The sequence below is a fragment of the Mercenaria mercenaria genome, chromosome 4 (genome assembly GCF_021730395.1).
Source record: "Mercenaria mercenaria strain notata chromosome 4, MADL_Memer_1, whole genome shotgun sequence".
Lineage (NCBI taxonomy): Eukaryota > Metazoa > Mollusca > Bivalvia > Venerida > Veneridae > Mercenaria > Mercenaria mercenaria.
Window position 1 is genome coordinate 53495976 of NC_069364.1, and position 26752 is coordinate 53522727.

At 34.5% G+C, this 26752-nt stretch overlaps 1 protein-coding gene across 1 annotated transcript; it reads left to right on the forward strand.

Annotated features, from left to right (window-relative positions):
• Positions 1-1384: 1384 nt before the first annotated feature.
• On the forward strand, positions 1385-26752 carry LOC128556636 (uncharacterized). Its single transcript, XM_053542205.1, has 7 exons — positions 1385-1762; positions 9238-9282; positions 19208-19384; positions 21069-21188; positions 23396-23521; positions 25975-26065; positions 26380-26752. Exons 1-7 carry the CDS (start codon positions 1693-1695, stop codon positions 26750-26752), a joined length of 1002 nt encoding a protein of 333 aa, XP_053398180.1. The 5' UTR covers positions 1385-1692.

Consider the following 26752-nt stretch of genomic DNA (forward strand, 5'->3'; position numbering starts at 1 on the left):
ATATCATCCTCGTTAGTGTAAATATTACATGTAATGCATTCAGTTCGAGAAGTTTCCTTTGCAAATTGCCTTTGACACGATTTTTTATGTATCCACTTCGAAAAGAACATTTACTTTTATTCAATTTTCATAAAGTAATGCACGTCACCAAGTATGGTATACCCGGAAGTGATTATTTTTAATGAGAGTGTTACAGCATTAAATATAAACTGATGTTGAAAATGCAATACTATTATCATGTCATTTCAAACCCGTATACAGGTATGTATAAAAACATGAATTTCGTTAATTTACGAGCACCGATCCTCGAAAATCGTACGAGCAACTGAATTAACCCAATCATTATGTAATCCAATTCAATGTACTACCTATACAATAATTATCTACCCGGGTTTATATTTAGACCGATTCAAAAAATCCTACATGTTAACGTTAGCAAGTGAGGGAACTCGACGCTTGTGCAGCGAGAGAAAGAACCCTCTCGAACAATCATCGTTTACACATTTTATGCACATTTTACCGCGTAAAAAGATCTAACAATTGTTTCATTGGTCGCAGCAATAGTATCTAAGCAACGCATTACAAAACAAAACTTCGTAAGTTTCCGTAAGTGCAATTGACCTACCATGAACAAGATGACATACAAGTGATAATGATTGTTATTAGCGGTGCGCGTTCCAATCAAATGCCTCGTATCAGCAGATGACATTTACTAGAAGTCAAATAATAGAACATTATCCGGTGTAATATAAAATATGTATGTCATCCGTGCAGGTCATTTACACAGTTGAAGTCTAAAAGATAAAGGTTTGTACCGGGCCTGTTACAGCTTTTTTAACTTAATGTTATGTATTTGTAAAGAATACATTAATTCTACCAACATATGTCCCGCATATTTATTTCTTATCTATGCTAAATAGGTACATTCAGTTCAACATTTACAATATATTTCAAACTACGGATGTGAAGTTCTTATCGTTTTTTAGTGCGATTTGGTGAAAAATAAATTATTTGCTCAATAGCTATGTTACGGCGGTATGTTTAGGACATGCATTTATTTTTTTTAGATTAAATTAGATTAGATAGGATGTCGCACGCTCGATATAAGATGTCGTGCGCATGAGATAATTTAATCATGTATGTCATACCACCGTACTATGGTGTTTAATTACTCATCATTAATGGTCACATTATCTGTTAGTATTTTGTTAATTTCCACATACATGTAGTTCCATTGATAACAAATGTAGCAATTTATACAGATCAATTATCAAAATTCGCCGAAACATGTAAAGGTGTCCATTTCAAAATATTAACCACTTATTCTGAGAAGTTGGAAAATTTAAAACTGGTACGGGGGGTGTAGTTTGGGTTTTGATGGTTTCATGCATTATTCATCAATAATTATTACAAATTTAGGTGAACAGAGACAAAGGACTAGTAAGCACGACTTGAGTTTTTGCTGTGTGTATATCGGCATATAAATAACTTGAGTAATGACTTTCTTTTGCAAATAAATACACCCAGGTATGTAATAAACGCATTGTAAATTATCATACGATCGTTTTCAAATACTTTGTGTTTACATCGCCATGTTTTACGGTATTCGAATATGGTCTAAATAAACATTATCCACAAGCCCAAATACATCATTTAAACTTCCGTACTTAAACTTTCATGTATTATTCATAAATGAGAAAACGTGAGAATATGATGGGAAATAAATTTGTTACACTTATATTTCTGATATATTCTACTGAGGGTATGTTATTTTTATATTAACATGTAACATTTGTCCTACACATTTGTTTTCAGTTAGTATTTTTGCTGAAGTCACTAATTTAGTTTTATTGTTTCAAGGATGTTTTGTTTACCTAATTGCTTGTACTGTTATTTTGGGATCTTTTGGGGTTTTAACCTGCTAAATTTCTAAAATGGAAAGGTCAATCACTTAATTTTAGCAGTACCACTTACTATTCAAAGGAGTGTTCACTGAAAATTTACTGACTGAATAGCAATCAGTGCAGACCATGATCAGCACTCAGGCTGATTTTGGTCTGCTTGGTCTGCACCAATCCCAATGCTGCTAGAAAGCTAAAGGTTAATACGGTATAACAATAAAAGCTATACGATGTCTTGTGTGGTTAACTTCCCGTCATTCGTATCATTAATCAAACATGTTTATGATAAGAACAGTAGTCAACATTTACTTTTCGTAAAGGGTATTGAAACATATGTTGGTTTCGATATCATCCTCGTTAGTGTAAATATTACATGTAATGCATTCAGTTCGAGAAGTTTCCTTTGCAAATTGCCTTTGACACGATTTTTTATGTATCCACTTCGAAAAGAACATTTACTTTTATTCAATTTTCATAAAGTAATGCACGTCACCAAGTATGGTATACCCGGAAGTGATTATTTTTAATGAGAGTGTTACAGCATTAAATATAAACTGATGTTGAAAATGCAATACTATTATCATGTCATTTCAAACCCGTATACAGGTATGTACAAAAACATGAATTTCGTTAATTTATGAGCACCGATCCTCGAAAAATATTTTATAAGATACGTGTATCGGACAAACAAGTTATAATTACGTGTATTGGACAAACATTTTCTAATAAGATTAAGATACTTATATAGCAGCTATTATTGGTGTTTACGACAGCAATAAACACTTAAATCTTTTATACCGGCAAAAAAAGAAAACGGATACATCTATATAAGCGACATTACTTTTTACACTTGTCAAATATAATTATAGAAAGAAGTGAAATCGACTTCACACGTCAGTTAACTTGAATGTTTGAAGAAATTAGATTACCATGGGAAGCGTGAATGATCTGTCGCTCGTAATAAAAATATCGCTTCTTTAAACACGTTGAACTTCAATGAAAATAGCATTTTGCTTGATCCCTTGCCATATGTATATATTGTAATTACTTGGTATTTCTTGAATAAAATATTGTTTAAACCAATGAAAATAGGTGGTTTTTCTTACCTCACCATGCAGGATGTTGACAAAATCAACAGAAAATGTCGGTAATGGAACGTACAATATACCGTGTATTTAGCGTACCCGTCGTAAATGCGACGTACACGATGGACACGGTGTATATGATTTAAACTTGCAGGAAGAAATAAGTTTCCCTAACTGAGACAAATACTTTCAATTACTATATTTTATTTTGTTTGTTTGTTGGAAAGAAATATTTCTGCCATCATTTGTCGTTCTTTTATAAGCCTATGTCAAATGTTTCATTTAATTCTTTTTTTTTTTTATATGAATTTACCTGAGAATATAGTGACAGCCTAACTATAATAAAATGATATATTGATACAAATAATTCGCTGTTATATCATTGACTTGGCTGACAAGGGTGATAAATGAAACATAAATGTATCTCTATTGAAACCGTGTTTGGAGTTGCGACCCTTTATAGCAAAAGAACTACATATAAACCCTACAAAGAAAGTCTGTCACATCCTTGTCCTTGTTTTTACATATATATTTAATTTAATCTTTTATAGTGTGAAACAATTTTCTGACAAAGTACGCCAATGACTGTCGTGAACCATTATGTATAATAATGAAACTTTTTAAAGAAGCTGCGTTTTTTTTTCAAATATCCAATTTCGTTAATCAATCTGATGGTATCAAAGTATTCAAAAAGGTCTAAACGTTCAGCAAGTTTATAATTGAAAGTAGTAGTATTTAACTTAGTTTGTAATATTTATTTTTTATACTCAAAACAACAAAGAAACACTGTGCTATATGCTCAACATTAAATTTTATTCATCACATTAAATAATATGTATATGTAACAATATAGAGCAAATGACTTATTGGCAATGAGATGTATTTAAACATATTTATAAATACAGCAGTATCTAAGATTGGGTTTTCTTGGTCGCTCAAAAAGATAAATTGTTCAACCGAAAGGAGACCAGGCGCGTCAAAGCAATACAACAAAACTACAGGGTTATAATTAACAGTGCAATACAAGAAATACTTTAAACTGACACTAACACCACTGAATGATACGGTAGAACTGAAGTACACCAAAACCGGATGGCTGTGCATTGCAACGACGGAGCCAGTGGTGTCACATGACAGAGACCGACCGCCCACAGGTAACTGTTTAACAGTGAAGCACCGAGTAACGTGGCAGATGTACACAAGTACACCAAAAACAGGATGGCTGTGCACTGCAACGACGGAGCCAGTGGTGTCACACGACAGGGACCGACCGCCCGCCCGTAGGTAGCTGCAAACGGCCGGCAACTATCATGCGGACCACTGCATGAAGGTAAGCACATAGTTGCATGCAAAGGGTTGAGAACGCAATACAAATAGCAATACAGCAATACCAACTAGATTTCGCCTAACACGAGGGCAAAAACTATTCAACCCGAGCCACCTAGCCACGAACTTGATTTGAAAGCAATACGCCAAAGTACGGTGCTTATGACGGGATATGGCATTTAGCCGAGCCTTATAGCAATTACAAATAGAATTTTTCCGCCACAATAAATTTCAATTTATCCCCCAAAATTCTTTATGTTAAACTGCAATTAAATAATGATGAATTTTAATTTCCTAAGAATTTAATTATTGAGTCCCGAATGTATTCCAAATAAAACTCCAGACCAACCAAGTTTAAATGGATAACATCGTGACGAAAGAATGGTCTCCGCGCATCAATATCTGGCCTAATGATGTCACTTGGCCGAGATGACGTCACTATTTTTTTTGCAATTTGGTTTTAGCGCTTGCGTTTTTTCTCTATAGGTTTATTACCATTAAGTGAACCGGACCAATGCTGTCTTTGTAAAATGTCCACCCAGACAATAATAGCTTCTGGGAAAGCGTCCCGTAGATAATTTATTTCAGTTTCAATCATGTGTCTCATTTCAATGGTATTTTCTGAAATTAAGTCATTTCCACCCAGATGTATAAAAATCAAAGATGGGGGAGACGAAAACAGCACCTGTGTTTCCTCTGCGTGGCGAAATTCTCTCCAACATAGGCCACGGACACCCCACCATGCCACCGATATGTCCTGAAGGCCCAAATTTGGTTTATCTTGAGACTTTGTGTGCACGCCTGCCCAGTAAGGGATGGAGTCTCCCAACACCCACACATCTAGGTTAGAAAAATAATTTAAGTGTATGAAAAAAGAAATCGTGTAAAGAAAGATTTTTAGAACAAATTAGGCATAGATCTACCAGATCTAAGTTCAGGACTTTGTCATATAAAACTTTTATCTCAGGATTCTGACGAGTAACTAAGTACTTAGCCCGTCTGCTTAAAGGATAATTTATGTGGTAACGTATCCTAACATAAATTTAAACCTACTTCCGGATGTAAAGGTTAACACAAGTCGACGACCATCTACCAAGTTTCATTATAACCTCCAAAGCGTAACCCTCAGAAGCCAGATCTGTAGCTCTGCCTATTCTGAAGCTGTGTGTTGTATAATTTGCACTTGCCAGGTTAGACTTACGGATTGCTTGCGACAACACAGCTGAAAACTGAGCCCTAGTCACAACCGAGCCGTCACAATGACAAAATAAAGGAGGCTGAATTTTCGGCCTTACTTTAATAAAATCTTTAACCGCAGATACTGGACATGTGTTATCTCCTTGTCGAGGTATTTTTAAGAAAATGGGTTTTCCATTCTGATTGGTTTTAAAAATGCATAGACGAATAACTACATAACTTTCGTCACTGGCGACATTCAGATCAGTCAGGCGTAATACTCTGATACATGCTTGTTGGTAGAAACTAACTCGCTGACCCGAAATAAACCATAATAAGCCAAAGTAAAAAGCGATTTAAATAATTTTTCCTCATAGTTGTTGTAGCAAACTTGGCACAAAGAATTACACACAGCTATTAATACGGGCTTTGTAAGTGGAGCCCGATTATCACGTGTAATGCGGCTTTTGTGACAGCCTTCCAGTATTTTTTAAATTACAAATATACGACTTAAGTCATAGAATCCATTAAGTTTGTGATAAAAAAATTAATACCCCCAACATAGGTTGAGATTGATTTAGGAGATAGGCCTTTCTCGAAGCAATAAGATACAAATAAAACGATGTGTTGAACCGGAATTGGGACTTGTTTTAACAACCCATAAGAGGAACGCAATTTTTCGAATGCGTTAACAGCAGTGTTGTAAGTGTTGAATACCCTACGAAACCTTTGCGAAAAATTAAAAGAGAACCATTTAAATTGTTAAAGTGCGGTGTTTAGTTTTGCAATTTGAAAAATATTACATGAAAGATGAATGATAGATGAAAAATTCATAAACTTCTTTCTTTATTTACAAATAGCCGACCATCATTTTTAAACATTCTTGTTTAATTTGCCCTCTTATTATATCTGGATTTAAAGAAGTTGAACGTAAATTTTTAGAGTCACGTGGCGCCCGAGGACCCGTATACTGAACAGGGAAGCCGTGTAAGAAGCCGTCTAATAAAAACTTTGCTTCCTTTTTATCATACAATTGTAAATATTTTTGCAAAGAAGTAACCGTAATGGGTGAGTTAGCCAGTCCATGTATATCCCAGTTACCAGAGTCGGTAAAGTCTGACGCATGTGAACTTTCCTTAGTTTTTCCTTTGGGCCCTGCCCCCGCCTCTTCGGATAAAGGGTCTGCCACGAAAAGTGTTTTGAAATTGACCCGGCTGAACAGTTTGAACTTTGTCCCCCCTTTTGATTTTGGACAAGCAACTACTGGATGAGCCGCTGCGCACATGGAGCAGACATGGGGAAATTTACAGTTAAACCACGTGCATTGACCTTTGTTATAGTCATGACATGTATATTGGCCAGAGTTTGAAACAGAATTACCGATCGTATGAGTTGGCTGACTTGGGTTTTGCATACAGCGCCACCATAACTCATTATTGATCCGAGCCCAAGATGTTGGTGTAATAGCTTGGCGCAAACGAAATTGTTCGTCGTATGTTCGCCAAGCAAAAGGGGCCCCGGGCCGAAGAGCGCATTCCCTTATGTTAAACATATAATGTAGCATTTCATAAACCTTGTCGGCATTAGTCCTATCAATAAGACCTGACATAACATATTTTAACATTTTGACATCTATCGGTTATGTCAAGTCTTATCGGATCGCCATGTATAACAGTAGTGAGAAGCGAACACACTTCATGTCGCCTCTAATCTTCAAATTATGAACAACATAACCCAATCCGAAGTGAAAGAACACTACTTACACCGAAAATAATCCTTTTTTCAACTGCACATGTGAATAATTATAAAATAAAAGTTACTTTTCATATATAAATATCGAGTTGTTTCTTTCCACTGTATGTATTGCCGTGTATCTGTATTATGGTGTGCAACATTGCCGGTCTATTCCGAATGTTGTGTAAACACAGTTTATTTTGAGAATAAATTTTAGACGAAATATTTTCCCTCTGGATCAGTTGGCAAATAGTTCACGTGGAAAATTGTTTTCGTCTAAGTCGATTCTAAATATATTATAACCTGCTGAATATGCTTGAAAAATGGCGGAATGTGTATTGAAAAACTGTACACAATTGACATATATTGGATATGAGGGCTTTTAAAGGTAAATTTAAACGATATATTACTAGAATATGATAAATAACGGTAGGCTGGACTGTCTAAACCTGCGTATATCGTATATTTTTCGTGTGAGAAAATGCTACATTCTACTGATTAGGGCCCTTTTAGACGTTACAATGCAGATTGAAAATAAAATGTAAAATAATAAAATAATGAATGTTGAAGGTAAAATGAGCATGTACACGTCTAATATTTTGGACTATGTCGGCATGAGTTGACAAATAAATAGACATATAGATAATGAACGCATTTGTTCATTTCTCGATATTCAAACTTTTGTCCGAAACACTGTTCCTGAGCAGAATTCAGATAGTTCTATGGCGCCTTTAAGCAACAAAGATAAATTGACGTATTCCCCTTTACAAATCTGTTGCTTTAAAGAAGCGGGGACATGTGCAGCCAAATCATCATCAGTCAACCGGACCATGCTGATACTCGTATTTGTACCGACTTGATTCTCTGAATTTTGAGAAAACGGGACGCTAAACGAATTGGTAACGCCACACCCCCTACGATTTTGCGGACAATTATTAACATTTGTTACTCTTGTAATATTTGTTCAAAATCAATAGTATTTAACTCACCGGCATTCTGAACTAGCCGTTCGTCCACCAACTCGTCCATCGCCTCCGCTGCCCTTTTCTGACCTCTATCCGCCCCTGGATTGGCGTCCGGCTGGTCTTGCTGTTGGGGGTCCTCTGGCGGCAATGCATCTGCCTGGACCTCAAGTAACTGAGGTTACCGGCGATTGCGAGCCTGGCGGCGATTATTCCTCCTTGGAGGGTCCTGTGGCGGAATTTCATCTCCATGATCTTGCCGAGCCTCAGGCAAACGAGGTTTCCGCCGGTTGCGACCATGGTCTAATACTTGGGCTTGCCTACGCCCTGCCAGTGCTCTTCTACGTCCACGTGGCATTGTTAGGAACTGATACTTCCCAATGGCGATATGATAACTTTTCCGTTTAAAGTTTGTGTTAGCTGTCAAATTTAGACTAGCTGACTGAGCAGATAGCACGATATTTTCGCTTTTATACGGCTATACGATGTACATGTCGCATAACTGGTACCCGATTTAATGGATCGATAAAACAACCGAAACAAGTCAAAAAGTGGAACAAGTAGAAATTGCCTAGCAACAAGAACGACGCAGTTGTTTCTCGAAAATAAAAAAAAAATATTTTTAGTCGCAAATAATTTTTCATTATTATGTGCTGCATCACTTGTTGATTACCATTTCGGGTCCTGGCGTGTATAAACAAAGGAGCGCGACGACCTATCGTTTGACGCCATACATGCGCCAATAAACAGTTCTATCATATTTTATCAAATATATATTAGAATAAAAATGATTTATAGCAAAACCATGTTTAAACACCATTTTTACACTCGTGCGGTTACATGTCGTAGGAAATAATTTCATCCGCCCTGCGCGCCCTTGTGAAATTATTACGCACGAGGTACAATGAAACCTGTATTATTATTATTATTATTATTATTATTCAAGAAGTTGCAAAGTGTATAATACAATTAGTATTTTATGAGGTTTTGACACATGCGTAATTGGTGAGATTTTAATAAAAAATAAAGCATAATGTTTTTGTTTGTATTCAGGTGTGACAGCGAATGTTTGTACAACAACAGTACCTCAAGGTGTAGGTAAGCTTTCCTGTGTTATTTCAAAAAGTTAAATGATGGGAAATTTTCTGTTTTGATTATCTGTTTATACTTATAGGTCGTGAAACATGCACGAGTTATGTTGCGGAAATATTGTGAGACTTTATGAGCGCAATATTATTCCGCGAAGGAACGAGTTCATATTTTTCTATAGAAATCTAATAATCTATCTATAACATACACATATTACACCGTATATTTTTATCGATCTACGGCACTTGATTACATGACCTTGACCTACGTCAGGTGATCACGTGACTAGCCGGACTTTTTTTGTCAAGTGTCGCAAAGGTCCGGATTTTGCTGCGTTCAAAACAGATATTATCATATTTGAAGTGCATTTCAGTACAGATTCCACTGTCCGGTGAAAAAAAAATGAAATAAAAATTATGTTCATCTGATTCTTGTTCTGTTTTCTTTTGTAAATGAATAATAATCTCAATTGTTACACATTTTGACCCGAAGCAAGCGCCTGTAGTATATGAGTAACAGAAGTAAACAATAACAAATAGTAGTGTCGGCTGTCAATCCATACAGGAGAGATGTCCCATGATTTAAGTCAGGGGATATTTGAGGTGATTTGGGAAGATCTGTACTCCGCTCAATTGCAAATCTTACTCAGAACACTGTCTGAAGACAAAACAACCACAGTTGTAACAGAAATGACTAATGCTGACTTTATGACAGAGCATGGTTTTGATATTGATATGTTGTTCAATGACATGAATGAGAATGAAACAAATGAAGAAAGCAGTTCTGCAAATAATATTCCTAGTACTTCCCAATATTTAGAAATACCAGCAGAATCAGTAGCCCAAGAAATTCCTACTGTTACTAACGCTAACGCCCAAAATACTAACACACAGTCACTTGTGCAGGAACTATCCCAAAACAACTTGATCACTAACCAGGAAAACCCTACTAACATAATAACTGAAGAACCTACAACAATTATTGGGCCAGAACCCACAAATAAACTATCAGAATTCATGGATATCTCATCTAATGATGTAAGAAAATTGATAGTAAATGAAGAAAACAAGAACACCCTGAAAAAGACTCTGTCAGATGTAATAAAATTAAGGTTCTTAGTCACCAAAGGGGAAAATAAGGACATTACAGAAATCGAACCAGATTTATTAGACGAATATTTGGCACATTTTTTATCTGTCAGTAAGAATGTCCAATGGCGAGGAATATGAGCCATGCAGCATTCAAACATGGTTTCAAGCATTGACAGAAAGTTAAGACGGCAAAAATACCCTTACAGAATCATTCCTGAACAGACAAATGCGTTCCAGTTAACCAGAGACGCACTGTATGCTAAACAAAAGTCACTAAAGCGCCTTGTTAAAGGAAATAAGCCAATGAAATCCAGTCCAATTTCTGACCATGAGATTGACCTACTGTATCAAAAAGAAATCCTTGGTGGGAAGAATGCAAAAGCTCTTCTAAACAGTGTTTGGATGAACAACTGCATCCTGTTTGGCTTAAGAGGAACCAAGGAAAATTATGACTTGAGGTATAAATTACCTAATACCAAATAAAAACAATTGTCGTCAATACTTTTAAAATTTACGGATAAATCTTTGTGGATCAACGACAAAACGCTCCCACTGAGATTTGAACTCAGAATATCTCTCAGTCAAGCATATAAAGCATAACCAGAGGCGTTTTACCAATTGAACTATAGGAGCATTTTGTACTAAATACAAGGTTGTCATGAACACAATAACGATAAAAAAGTAGCATATGCATTTTCAGACATTTATTAATTTAATAATTATTACAAGAAAAGAAGAATCAATTGAGACTCAATGTATAATTATATTATATAAAACTCATTCAATAAAAATATATTCAACATTATCATGTCACTCGCAGGTTGACATGCTATTGTGTTCAGCCAAACATTTCAATGCAAAATTTTGATTACATGAAAAAAAATGCATAGGGAATCAGGTTTCTTTTTACCGAGAGGAGAAGGGGTCTAGGCCTGTGTTTTGGGAAAAAATAGCTCTGTATTTGTGCAAAGGGAAATACAAAACCTGATGTAAAGTCAATTTTGGGGGAAACTGCATGATCTAAAAGATTTTTTTTCTGATGGGAAGACCCTATTTAGAAGGTTAAAAATAACCTGGGAATACATTTTGTCTTAATGTTTGTTTCAGTGCAACTATAAAGTCAAAAAAAAAAACATTCATCCAGTGAACACCGTCTAGGTATTTTCCCCATAAAAATCTACCTCCGGTAAAAGGAGGTAATCCCCAAGCAAAACAGTTATGTTTTCTCCCCGAATCTGATTTTAAAATTCAAGTATATTTTAACGAGTGGCATAGTCATGAGTCAAAATATAGTAATATAATGAACGGTATTCAAGTGATATTTTGATATGAATGTTAAATAAATTTTGTCATTATTAGTTAATGTTTCAACCAATATCTAGTACAAAGGGCATAGTAAAATAATAGCTAAATCATCGTCTCCAACCTCATATTAAACCTTATTTAATTTTGTACTAATGTGTTGGAAATCTTTAAAAAATATTATTAAAACGATAAATATAATTTTGCTGCTGTCTTCATTCATATGTTAAGGTAGTGCACCTATAATTGCATCGGGCAATTTCCAATTTCGATATTCTTCAGCTGTAATTGCATCTCCAGAAAAAACAATATATTTAGGGGATAGCATTATTTTTTAAAATAAAATTACCGACTGTCATTACACTACAGGTCCGCTACCTTAACTACATCATATAACAAACTATAATACAAGTTCTCTTACCTATTAACTTTCTTCTTTTGATTTTTCAAAATACATCCATCTTGAAACATTCAAATTGTATTTCTTGTCCAAAGAGATATTATTAAAGAACACAAAATTCACACTTTTGAATGTACGTATCATTTTATTTCCTCAGATGGGGTGACATACAGCTAGAAACTGGATCAGATGGCATTGAATATCTCCGACTGCAAGAAAGGCAAACGAAAACAAGAACCGGAAGTAACATCCAATATGTGCGACAGATTACACCACAAATCTTCGCGACTGCTCCCGATGATGATCCCGAACGCTGTCCAGTGGAAATGTACAAATTGTACAAGAGTAAAAGACCGCAAACATTTTGTGAACCAGATCATCCTTTTTGTACTGCACCTCGCGCAAGCTCCCAGAAAACTGATGGTGAAACACCTGGTTCATGAAAATAAAGCTTGGAGAAAAGAAACTTGGCAGTTTAGTGAAGATAATGGCTGTTGATGGAGGGCTTGATGAAAGTAAACGATTGACCAATCACTCAACTCGCAAGCATCTTGTCCAGAAACTTCGCGATTCGGGAATCGCACCTACAGACATCATGCAAATTAGCGGCCACAAAAACATTCAATCTGTGATGAATTACTCCTCCATGTCCGAAGAAAAGCACAAGTAGTGTCCAAGAATACTTTCCACTGTAAGACCAAGTTCTGACAGGCCATCATCCTCAGCCAGCTGCTCAAGTGTCAGTGAGGCCTTCCTTCCTGCCATTGGCATTGCTCAACCATGTCAATCTGCATCTCATTCTCAGCCATTTGTTCAGTCTGTGGCATGTGCTACTGCCAGCTCTAGTACAAGTTCTTGTACACTGTCACATGATGTGTCGCCTCCAAACCTTGAATCACGAAGTGACTATGAGATAAAAAAATTAAATTGAACATTAATATTCACCAAGTTCGTGCACAAGAATGTCAAAGTAAGCCTAACGTACATGTAACAGTGCCAGTGGAAGTACCCCTCCCATGTATGGTTTCTTCAAATTCTGCGGGAAACTCCATTTCAGTTGTAAACGACACTGTTACTCTAAACACACAGATGAATTCTCTGTTTTCTGGTGCTGTGTTGAATATCCAAAACTTCAACATGTTCATGAAATATAGTTGGTTATTAAATCTAATTATATTGACATGATGGCCGGTGACCTGACCGTAATAGACAATTGTTTGAATTCATTCACGAATCTTTAAAAACAATAATATTTTGATTGTTCAATAAATTAGCAAACTACATATTAACCTTTTATCAATGTTCCCGCTTACTATGCCTTTAAAGTGTGTATTTTTAAACCTGAAAAGTTATCAAATCTGGGGAATTATTTCTTCATGCACGAAAATTATATCGCCATACTGCCGTCTCATATTACATCACAATAAACTCTGAAAGTATCGTTTTAAAGGTAGCGACCCTAAAAAGGGTTTCAGGATAAATAGAATAATAGGTAGGTGCCGTGGATGGAGAAAGATTTCCGGATTGGCTCCAGAATTTATCGGGTGAGCCGTAGTTTCTCCATCCACGGCACCAGCCTTTTATTCTCTATACAAATGATATAAATCTGTTATTTAGACGGAGAAAATTTTAAAAATATTGACGTCTCAGGTTCCGCTGTAACTGAACGGAGTTTATGATTAAGTATGTAATACATTTTAGTATGAATTCAGTGTGCAATACACAGTTTTTCACAATTAAAGGTAAAAGTAATTGATTCAAGCATGTCCCTCCTTATAATGTAGGAAACGAAGACCGGTTAGTTGGACCCAACCAGTCTACGTCAGTAAACAGTGACTTTTATACACCAACATATCCGTCAAGGACTGTAGTATATCAATCTGAAATTCATTTTGGCCAAAATGGTCGGAGTCTCCAGAAATCCAAGATGGCGTCCAAGATGGCCGCCAGTTTTGAGACAAGGCTTTAATATATATCTTTCATTGATATCTCTCACAGATTAAAAGATAGAAGTACCAATCTTTTTTTTCTGTACATTGTCACTATATGCCCTTTATTTTGATGTATAAAGATATAAGTTATAGTTATATCAGAAAATTAACTACTGTTACGGTTTTATAATCTAGACAGAGATATAAAAGAATATCTTGCCGTATCCTGCAGTAAAACACATTACTTAATAAACTGATATGGAATAGATATGTTACAATAAATAATAGATACGTTACCAATAGTGACATCGGCTCAGTTCTTTCATGTAACTGCAAATCACGTCAAGCAAGTTTGAATATTGACATATAAAGAGAACATATTATTACTGGGTAAATGCAATATTTATGTTTCTACCCCGCCCCCCGCCTCTCCCCACAAGGTGGCCATATTAAAATTGCAATCATGTCTGCTCCGCCCGTCCGTTGTCCGAATTCTTTCCGGGATGTAACGCTGCTATCTTTAAAGAGATTTTAAAAATGACTTTACATAAGTGTTCAACATAATGAGACGCCATGCCATGCAGAAGTACCAGACTCCTAGCTCCAATGTCAAGGCCATACACACAGGTTAAAGGTTAACATGGTTTGTTTCGTGTCCGGTCCACAGGCATTTGTCCCTAATAATGAAAGCTCTTGTTTCATTATTGTATAAGAAGCTTTAGAAAAATACACCTACCACGTTATCCAAATTCAGTTTAATCTGACAGGTTTAGTAAAACAATCATAAAAATGCCTTTCATACTGTGATAGAACAGTAATCACACAACTTCATTAAGGCACATGGAAAAGTCAACAAAAGGCTTGATCAATAAAAATTGGTAAAGAATCTATCTATATAGCGTATTTATTGTGAAAAAGACATAAATCTGATAATCCGTTTTTATCGTTACGTTTATAAAACAAATACATTTAGTGATATAAAAAACGTGTGACTGTTTAATATGTGTGAATTTTTCTAAAAAAACTTGTATGGTAATATTAATGATACTCGGTTGGAAAAAGTAGTAAGTATCTATTTTGATTTAGAGTACTATACATATAACGTCGCCTATGAGACAATATCGTTGCTTTTTCAATTGCATGGTAAAAATATTGATTGTTGCATGGTGGAATATAACAACTTATGGATTTTAAAACATAATATTAAAGCATATTATGTTCATGTATGTGGTTCTCTGGCTTCCTCTGAGTTTGATAACTTATAATCTGTCTGATGTTCAAGGGACAAACAATTAACAGTCGCATTTTAGGCAAAAGCCTTTTTGTCTAGGAAGATTCATTTCCACTTAATTTTTGAAAGTTATAGGTAAATAGGAAAACTAAGTTAATTATTTGTCATACATACGGGTAAAGTGATGTTATTTTAACACAAATATGTGCATTCGAGTGGCAGACAAGGCAAAATCATCCATATGAAGATCATTATGAAGATGTAGTTTGCTCAATTGTGTCAAACACATATTTAATCCGATTTTTTCTTCCTGTACGATAGTGAGACACATATAAATGGCTCAACATATTTTAAGTTGTATTAGCAAATGTATACACACGTGGGGCAGGATTTTCACAATGTCGGATGTTTAGTGGAGAATCACTGATTTTATATCACCTAAAAATATGTACATTATGGCGGGTGCAAGTTGCCTATTTTAGAAAATGCTATTATTCTAATTACGACGTGTAAGCGCTGTCATATATTGGTAGATAACAAAATCAAAGTACTGACAGTACAGTACTGATGGAAGGTGATTTCTGTAAAGAATCCATTCCAAAAATGGCCAAGCGCTTTGACAATTAGAAAACCAAATATATTTAGGATTTGATTCGGCTAACCAAATTGTCAATATGATACTGCGCTTTGGTGATATATACAGTTATTCAAACCTCACGTAAAGTAAAAAGTTGTGAATTTAAGACATGCAGCCGATAATTATTCATTAATTAATTACTGCACTATTCGTATGTATTCAAAGTATGATGAACTGTTTTTATTTGGCATAAGAACTTGTAAGTTTGTAAGTTTATGATCAAGTTCACGGCTGCCTCAAATGTGGTGTTAGAGTAGGCCAAATATTTCGGTCTGTAACGGTAATGACTTTAGATTTGGTAAATCATTACTCATTGGACTACATTGGACAGTTGGTAGATATGAAATAGTTGCGAGACAATCCATTCCTGATTAAATTTTGCGCGGTTACATAGAGAATGTGATTTTAATAAATCGCCTTCCAAAACAATTGAACTGTAGTTGCATTTTATATCCATGTGTTTAATGTATGACTTCTACAGCGGAACGAAGTAACTGTGCAAGCGAAAATACACGCAAATAATGCCTTTAACTTTATTCTGCTGGCTATTATCACATGTTATGAGCCACACACCACTACAGAAAGTTAATATGTAAATTGTTTATTTAAAAATATAATCATTAAATGTTTCCATGTCAGTTACAATTATTTTTTTCAGTACTGTATGTTCTCACCAAATACTGTCGCTAATGTTCAGTCTTACGTCTTATGTCTTAAATATGTATACATGAAAGTATGTAACAAATGATATGTACACAATTTTGTGAGTAACATGAAAAGAATAATGGTAATAAGATGAGTTCTTAGTTATTTTATGTCAATTTGCTAACTAAAATAGTCACGTGTAAAATTTATCATCATGTACCCCTAATACAAATTTAGTGGCGTGTAACCTTCTAGCTAATAATTAAAATCTTAAATGTATGTTTTATGACCAGTATTTCGAAATATTCTAGGTATACAACCTCGACATATTTCAGTTTAATTTGTAAATGCACTGTAGTAACTGTTGTCTGTGGCTGTGACGTAAAGTAAACATATCTAATTAACGTACATGTTGATTTTCGTGACCTCGCAGGTTGGTGGATACCACTTCGAATTTACCATATCTGTATCCCCCTACCAGCAGTGGACAACCTTATTGATGTTTAATATTGATATTATTGTTTTCTTTCAATCAAAAGTTTTTATAGGGCGAAAAATCGAAAAAAGAGGATTAAATTGCAGATATTACACGCTTTTAATAATATTTTTGACATAAAGGTGACCTTTGACCTTGAAATTGACCTTGACCTTGAATATTTTTTATATGCATGGATACGATTGTCAAGTGATGTTCGATATACACACATTTAAAACAAATTTATTTACAATAATTAGACAAATAAATAACCAGTTACAACACGTGTATTTGACAACTTTCCTCATATTTTGGCGGCCATCTTGGACGCCATCTTGAATTTCTGGATTATTCGACCATTTTGATTAAAATGAAATTTTGTTTCGTATTCTGCAGACCCTGACAAACATTTTGGTATATAAAAGTTACTGTTTACAGACGTAGACCAGTTGACCCCCAAAATAAGCATGATATGCTGGTTCATTTCCTACACTATTATAGTTTTGGCTAGTATTTTATAATGCAAATTTTATATTACTAGTATGATTCTTTTGAAAGTCTGCTCCACATTTCTCTGATATGTTTCTATGTAATCATTTTGAGACATTCAATTTGCCAAGAAAACTTAAACCTATTTACAGTCGTTTTAGTAGTAAAATGAGAGCAATAATATAGTCCAGTTTTAAAATATCAGAGAAAAGGGAAATATTTGAATATCAGTTCATCTCATAAATTTTAAACTGAGTAAAATTATTTTAAATCTGTCATCCAAGCAGTACTATATTAAAAGCTTGAAGTATGCCTAAGAAATATATAAGAAAGACAACAACATTTCACCTTTATTGCTCCTACGTTTCGGCTTAAGACTAAACTAACAATAAAACGTATAAAATTCTCTTGAAATTGTATTGTACCAGTGTTCCAAATTTAAAATAAAACCTGAGTTGTTACAGTACAAATGTAATTTGCAACAATATCGCTTTTCCGCAAAAGGAAGAGATGGAACAGGGAACGCTGTTTAAGTGTTTATTCAGTAAATACCAACATCACATCGATAGAAAATTTACAAATACAACGGTTACATTGTTATATCGTTATTTTAGCATTTTAACTTTGATTATGTTTTCTTTATAAAAATCGTAGAAGACTAAAAGTAAGAAATTTTAAACAGTCAGATGCTAAGTGCTTGATATTTGCAGATTTAGAACAGTCGTGTTTCGACTATAAGGAGACATAATACTTTAGTTACAAGTTATTTAGCTGGCTTTGTAATGTTAATAATGTAACGGATATGCTTATTTTTAGAAACAATTACTTACTATTTACTCTTACCATTTATTAAATAATCATATTAGGCAGTTATAAGGCCTTAAACAAAGATATTTTAAGTGTAGGTAATTCATGTTCAGCCTACTGGGACTTTTCTACCTATTTTTGTATTTTTACAGTGAAAAGCGCATGAATTTCTTGCTTTTATCATTTTCTTCATTTTATTTGAATTAGTAAATACAAGTAGGGCAGTTCAATAAGCTCTCAAACAGCTACTTTTATTCTTTGGCATTTTGATACTTATATGTCATTTTATACAGTCAGTATAAAGATATTTTTGTATCATCCCTTTTTCAGATAATTTTATCAGCAGGTTGCATTTCATGCAAAGTATGATTTTTCTAATTTTGGCGGCGGGAATATTTTGCTATATATACTGAATTTTCTGCGTATACTTTTGCCAGATCAACAGACGCTCAAGGTAACGTTTACCTATTGTCGCCCGGCTGGTCATTTCTCCCTTTATCCTTCTTTCTTCTCACTAAATTTATAATTCAGATTTTATTTTCGAGTGTATTTCAGATAATTAACATGGATAAAATGCAGTAAAACATCATAGGTAAAATAAAGCATTTGTGTACTCTGAACTGGTTTTTCTTTTAGTTGCCAAACAAAATAGATTTCAATTTAATACAATAATGAACCTGGGTTAATTTAAATCAGGAATTGTGACCACTCTTCGTCCGTCTGTCCGTCCAATTAAATCCTGTTCAAGTTGATTCATTGGTCAGTCCTGTTACAATAAACTGGATTAGTTCACCAAAACAAGATATATTAACCACAAATTCTGAAAAAAAGTCCACGCTGATAGAAAAAAGTCTGTTTCAACTGATCTTTAGTGTACATTTATTTCACTTGTACATGCATTATCATGTGTGCTTTTCTGTATTCAGAAAACTGGTGTGGAAGTCTTACGGTTGTAAACGGCAAAGCATGTTATACTGGATCTTCTGCATATGTTTCATGTGATAACAAGTTCAGTCTTGACACCAGCCAAACATTTACATGTACAGTTGTGCAAGGAAGCAAGTACTGGACACCTTCAGTTACACCTACATGTGTACCAACAGGTACATTTCACAATTTCTTACGGGTATCGAGAGGTAACAGCATATCATTACAGTACTGTACAGTACGTGTTTAATTAAGTGGACGTTAGTCAATCAATGCAACTATGTGTACACTTAATAAAGGAAGTAACCTATTGCTAAATCTTGTAAACAAATTTTACAAACCCTTATCATTTACCAACTACTAAATTTCAAAATCCTTACAGAAGGCTATTTTTTAGAAAAGAAATATACTGAATTGATATGATTATGCTGCAAGTTGCAAACACTAAATGGCAATTTCCTTTGCGATTCACGGCATTTTTATCCTATTGATAACAGCATGCTTTACTGGAGGAAACAGTCAGGCTTGTGTTAGTGATGGTTTGACTCATGTCATTAGTATGTAAATTATCCATCTCGAATTGACAATTAGCTATTTGTATTAACTTAGTCTTATAAACAAAGGTCTGACAAACAATATGTTCAGCAAAAAAGAAAAATATTAGTCAATGCTATCATTTGCATGAACCATTTTTAATCATAAGTTATTAAATGTTATTCCTTATAATTCTTTCAAATAATACACTAATCTGCGAACAAATTAACTTGCTTAATATTCTAGCTGTAAATGATAGAGTCAAAATGAACAGAAGCCCCTCAAAGTAAATGCAACATTTCAATGTGCCCTTATCAACATTCCAAAATCCCAATGCACCATGAGGGGACAGATTTTAATAGAAAAAGTCATTCATGAGACCAATAATACTAGTTAATAATAATTAAATCATTTTACAATGTTTCCTAAATTTCTGTTTCTAACTTTCCGAAGATATTATTTTAAGTTTGCGATATTCATAATTTGTTGCATAATTTATTTGTACGACTACGTCATATTTGTTTTACGACGTCACATTTCTAAGTGCTTTCAGCGACTTAATTAAATGCATTGAAAGTGATGAAATAACGAAGACAATTTCTTCAGCTTTTTAAAGGTAAAGAAAAGTGTTCTTCATGAATATTTTTGTTCTCTCAGTTTTGGGTGTTTTTTGTTTTGTTTTTTTGTTTGTTTTGTTTTTGTCTCTAATACAGATTTTGTCATTGAGTGGCCCAGTTTCTAAATCAATTTGTTTAAGGTGACATATGTAATTACCCGCCCGCTTAACTCAATAGCGGGGGCGCGAGTTCGATCTCCGGGCGGGCCGTATGTTCTCCGTGACGATTTGATAAAAGACATTGTGTCTAAATCAATTTTCCTCCACCTCTGATTCATGTGGGAAAGTTAGCAATTACTTGCGGAGAACAGGTTTGTACTGGTACAGAATCCAGGAACACTGGTTAGGTAGTTAACTGCCCACCGTTACATAACGGTACTACTGTGGAAAAACAGACAAACAAACAAACAAACATAATTATCCATTTTGTCTAAAGCTTTTATAACCATCCTTTTAACGCTGTGAATCCTTTGTTTGTACAGAGATCGTTTAGATATATGCTGTTACATACATCAAGAGAGAATCAAAACAATGTCAAATAGTTTAATCTTATGTGTACTTAAACCACATTTTCTATCATATTCAGACCTACTGTTTGATTCCCAGTTCCGTAACAATGTTTTTTTAATTTGAATATTCTTCCTTATTTTGCAAGAACGAAATATAATGCGTACATCATTATTACATTTTTATATAAAGGTTCTTTTCAGCGACGCCTGCGTCGACATCTCTTCAAACACAATTCGACACGACAGAATCGATGTATAGTACAACCTTCTCAATTTTGATGCCGTCAGAAAAAAGTTTGTTCGAAACAGAATTTTTATCAGGTGAATACATCCAGTTAAATTGCTCTGTACTTTAAAAGAGTTTTCTCTGTATAGAAATCGGTCTGACATCACGGTGAATTTTATGTGTAAATTCTGAGTCACCATTTTTAGCTCACCAGAGTCCGAATTGCTAATGGTGAGCTACTGTGATCACGCTGCGTCTGTTGCCCGTTCGTCCGTTATTACGATTTCTTTAAACGACATCCCAACGACATCTCAAAAATCACCGAATGGATTTTTATGAAACTTGGTCTGGATGTTCCTTGGATGGTTATCTACCAAAGTTGTTCAAACGCTTTCGCATGGTTGCAAACAGCCAGAGCCAGAAATAGAAAAATCTTCAAACGACATCTACTCTCATTCACACAAATGGTCCTCATGAAAGCTTCTACCATTTTTATTATTTTGATTCGTCATAAAACATGGCCACCAGCGGGCGTGGTCACTGTTCCCTATATGTAATATATAGTAGAGACTGTAAAAATCGTCTTCTGTGAAACTGCTGGCCCAATTCTAAAATATTTTACTCAAATGGTCTTTGTATTACCCTCTACCAAAATTTTCAAATTATTTTAATTTATTTTAAAGCATAGCCACCAGAGGGTGTGGTCACTTTCCCTATATGTATATAGTGGAAACTTTAACAATCTTCTTGTGTGAAACAGCTGGCCTGTTTTTAAAATAATTTCACACAAATGACCCATGTAAAACCTTCTACTAAGATTGTTCAAATTATATTGATTCGCCAAAAATATGACTGCCAGTGGGCGTGGTCACTTTTCCTTGTATGTATATAATAGAAGCTTAAACATCTTTTTATATGAAACTTCTGATCCGATTTTAAAATTATGTCTGTACATAAATGGTCCTTGTGTGACCCTCTACGAAGATTTACAAATTGTTCTGATTCGTCAAAAACACATGGCTACCAGAGGGCGTGGTCACTTTTCTCTATATGAATATATTGGAAACTTAATAAAGGTTCTTGTGTGAAACAGCAGGCCCAGTTCTAAAACATTTTTAACAAATTTTTCCTGGGTTCTTTTTACCAAGATTGTACAAATTATTCTGTTTCGTCAAAACATATCCTCTGTGGTGTATAGTCACTTTTCCCTGTACATAGTGAAAAATCTTCTTGTTTGATATTGACATATCACATTATTTTTCCAACTTTCTTACCCCGGCTTCACCCACACACCCCGACACACACCTATACATTACCTGCCCATATTTATTTAGTAAAAAGTTTTAAAATATTCCTTTTCTATTTCAATATAATTTTACAGATATTTTCCTCGTATAACTATCTACCAATAATGTTCATGCAAGCAGCGCGGCTCATGTGAGCGATTTAGGTCCATCATGGCCCACTTTTTTCTACAGTAATCATGCTTTTACTCAATAGTTACGCAGTTAGTTAGTTGTTGCTACTGATAATGTATGTTTGCTAGCTTGGAGGGAGTATAGAATGTTGAATTTTATAGTCGCTCGGAACTTTACAGAGGCCATTTCTATTTTTTAAGCTTTAATTTTTTGTGTAACGGATAATGCATCTCTTTCGTGTTATAATATATGCAGTTTCCCTAGCTTTAAGCTAATCTAACATGTTTTAACCCTTACCCTGCTGAATTTCTGTGATGAACTTGTCAATTTACCATTAGCTTTTAAAAGGGGTGCTGACCAAAATGATACTGACTGAATGATCATGATCTACACTGGTCGCAAAGGCAGAATCAATCGTGTCCAGCACGGTAAGATATGGAGCTCGTCCTGCGATATAATCATATTTCCTTTTTCGCGAAATGTTAAATATTTTGTTCTTAACAAACGGTCGTATAAAGTATCAGCACACTGAGACCCATACCATAAAACAGGTGTTAATTAAAGGAGGGTGTGAGCACTGGAACCTCAATATGGTGTGCACTTACCTTCTTGTTAAAACACCCTTAAAGTGAAAATAACAGCAATTATACCAATTTATATGCTAGAATAGTTATAACATTTTGCCTTGTAAACTTTAACGTACCAGTCCACTTTCTTGCAAATACTACGAGCGGATTTTACCTCAAATGTGTTCACATATCTACATTAGTGATGGGTCATACTGAAAGTTCAATTTATGACTTCGCGATTTTCAATTCTATATAAATGTATAGCAAAGACAACTTGTTAGGCCCGACTAAACATGTTCTGTTTGTTATATTCAGCGACACGTTCCATGAAGACATCTGTTCTTCCATCACATACAGTTATTAGCGATTACAGTACAATACAACAAACAGGGATACAAACAATATCGGTAACTGTAACGGTAACTTCAAACTCGGTATCAGGTATGAATATTTCCTAAGTTGTTGCTAGGAGGCTAATACCCTTCCTATTTTATGCATAAAATAATTTCTCTCACAAAATCCATCTGAAAATAACTAGTGATACAACCATTATGACATTAGACTTTTGATAATCTTATAAAGAAGGCAAAATACTTATATATAAATACGCCTTTAAACGGTCAGTAGAAAAAAAACGTAGCTCTGAAGCTTAGACCCGCCCTGTTCCTAAGTCACAGGACAGTGTAAATATGATATATCCCCGCCAGATATATCTGTTACAAATGCACTGGTAACAAAGACACGAAGATAAGTTAAACTTGCGCATATTGGTGTCATAGTTTCTAGCTATGATTTCATAGTGTATATGTTGCAGTAGTATGAACGGTAGGCGAAAAATGATCTAACTTATCTGCCTGAGTAAAGCAGGTGTTTTCCTAACTTTGGAGGCAACGTGGATAAAAAGGCTTGCTAACGCTTGATTTTCCATCAAACGCTGTCCCTCGGGTTTGGAGGTAAAACAGCCGTATAAGATCCTTACATTCGGAAAGATAGGTGCTAACCATGCCTTTTCTCTAGGGAAATAGTAAACTGCATGTAAGCATATTGACGTACTGTTACACTGTCATATTTGTCATATTATGACAACGTAGCAGAAATGCGTAGCATGCAAATATAAAAGCATGCGGTGTGTCTCAAAATGGTCAAAACATCATTAAGATATGATATAATATTTACAGTGATAGTCACTTAAAATGAGAAAATCTGTTCCCTTTAAATAACGAAGTAAATCTTTTATAGGTTACGTATTGCAACAGCTGTGTATCGGTAAGGCCCGATGTACAGACAGCTAAAAACATGAATACACTTCATACTAAACGAGTTTTCTAAATATATATATATACATATATAGTGTAAATGTCTGATAGAAGGAAATAAATACCACTTCAAAAATGGCCGACAATTCCATATAAAATTTTCCGGTACGTGTGAAATACAAAATGTCATATATGCAATGAAATGTTCCGGATGTTCAAAAGACTATATTGGAGAAACGTCTAATTTACGAAATCGAGTAACTCTTCATAATCAACATATAAGGAATCCGGAAAACGCTCTTCTACCAGTCAGTCGCCACATTGCAGAATGCTCAAAAGATTTACTTCAAAAATTTAAAATAATGCCAATTTATAAATTACAAGAAACAGACAGATTTAAAAGAAGGAGAAAAGAAACATTATTGATTAATACTTTTTGTCCAGAACTAAATGCAAAATAACACATTAATAATTACAAAGTGACGTCCCTTGAAAAACTCCGAAGAGTAACGTCCCTTATTACTATAAAACGACGTCGTTACTAAGCGACGTTGCTAACGTCAACAGTACAGTATTACTCCTGAAGATCCCGTAAACGGGTGAAACCGGTTGAGTTACATTATTTTATATAATTTACTTGGATTAGCTTAATTAAATATGTAAAAAAAATCAAGGCATCTTGATTCATCTTTTTTTCCGCTACTGAATATCCGTATTGCCAATCAATACATTTTGGATATATATATACATATATAGTAGACAGAATTTATACGAACTAAATCACCACCACAATATACCAGACCAATTACGGCAAAGCGATTAGCAGTACATGTCTGTTTTCATGTCTCACAAATCAGTAGTGACAGTTTAGTCTTTTTAGACTTTTTTATTTCGGCGATTCTACCCAGGTACCCGCGCAGGTCTTAAATATTCTCCGGATGGTCACATCGGATTGATAAAGCCTTACAAAAGAAACAAACAAATTTACAGTTTGAATGAAGAGTACAAGAGCGTCTCAATAAATAATTCACCATGTAACTATGTAATGTTGATGAAATTGCCAAGACAGGTTTGACATGGTTGTCATATTCAAATGATATTGTTGAAGTATTACTGGAACATTTCCACTTTCTGTTATATATCATCCGATTCATACCGTTTACTCTTCATTCTTCTATCACAAATTCAATTCTTCAAAATATTAACTTAAAACATAAATCGCAATTGGTAATAGGTCGGACAAATTTACTGGATAACAATGTACAAAATGTTATTTGAAGGGTGTGCAAAAGTATGTACGTTTAGTTTAAACATATTTTATTTCAGTAATACATGAAACATTTACAAACAATTAATTAAGGAATTGGACAGAAAGCTATATCAGCTTACGGTTGTCCTCTCCTTATGTATGTACGTTTAGAATCTTATGTATGTTTAAATTCATTTTAAATTCACAATTATCTAAGACGTTATAGAATTAAAATGCTAAACGTTATATCCGGATATCACTGTATTTCCAAATTATTTAATTCGTTTTACTGTATAGTGTAAATTTATAATAAAAACTGTCAAGAGAGCTACTCTTTCACGATTAGAGGGTTTCAAAATCTGATATAAACTATTTTTTTCTATTTATAGATTCAGGAAATAATGGTATGATAGCCGTGTACGTTCTGGTTCCAGTTATTGTAATTACTTTAGCCATCTTTTTTACAGTTTTTATCTGGCGGTAAGTTGGTCAGTTCCACATGAAGTGTGATAATGAATTAGTTTTAATGCAAGGAAATGATAGAAATTAAGTATCTGTTTCTCGAAACGAAGGGTTTCTTGTTACATTATTAATGTTATGATAATTTATTTGTTAAGTTTTTAAGACAAATCGCAATGAGACTTCAGTACAAATATTGTCGTATTGATATGTGCATAGTAGATAAATATAACGCGCTGACAGTTGTAATCAGTGGACATAATATCACTAACTTTGATCTCTATTAAGAACATGATAATGATTTTATTGTAATGCTGGAATGTTAATAAATACAGGAAAAGTCCATCGAAGTGCATGCACACATTGGATGATGAACATGCATGGAATCAGAACTCTTCCGCTTATTATGAAAACCAGAAACATAATACACAACAATCAGACAATGAATATGAAGGCACTAGAGATAGTCAACGTATACAGTTAGAATCTTTAGGTGTCGCATATTACAATACTGTTGACGATATACAGAGGTTCCAACGTAACTACGAGAATGTGAAAAATTCAAAGATAGGAGATGAATCACGAAACCAAACTGAAGCCAAGTGCGAGTCAAAATATAAAAACGCTTCGTTTCAGTGCTATGAATCTCTGCGAAAAGATAGCCAAGAGAAAGACAACAGTTATGACTGCTTGAACACTCAGGAATAA

Excerpts from the sequence above, each read along its gene's own strand:
- LOC128556636 (XM_053542205.1), top strand. The coding sequence starts at position 1,693 with ATGAGAAAACGTGAGAATATGATGGGAAATAAATTTGTTACACTTATA. Across the intron at positions 1,763-9,237 it reads TCTGATATATTCTACTGAGG|GTGTGACAGCGAATGTTTGT; the intron begins GTATGTTATTTT and ends GTTTGTATTCAG. Across the intron at positions 9,283-19,207 it reads AACAGTACCTCAAGGTGTAG|AAAACTGGTGTGGAAGTCTT; the intron begins GTAAGCTTTCCT and ends TTCTGTATTCAG.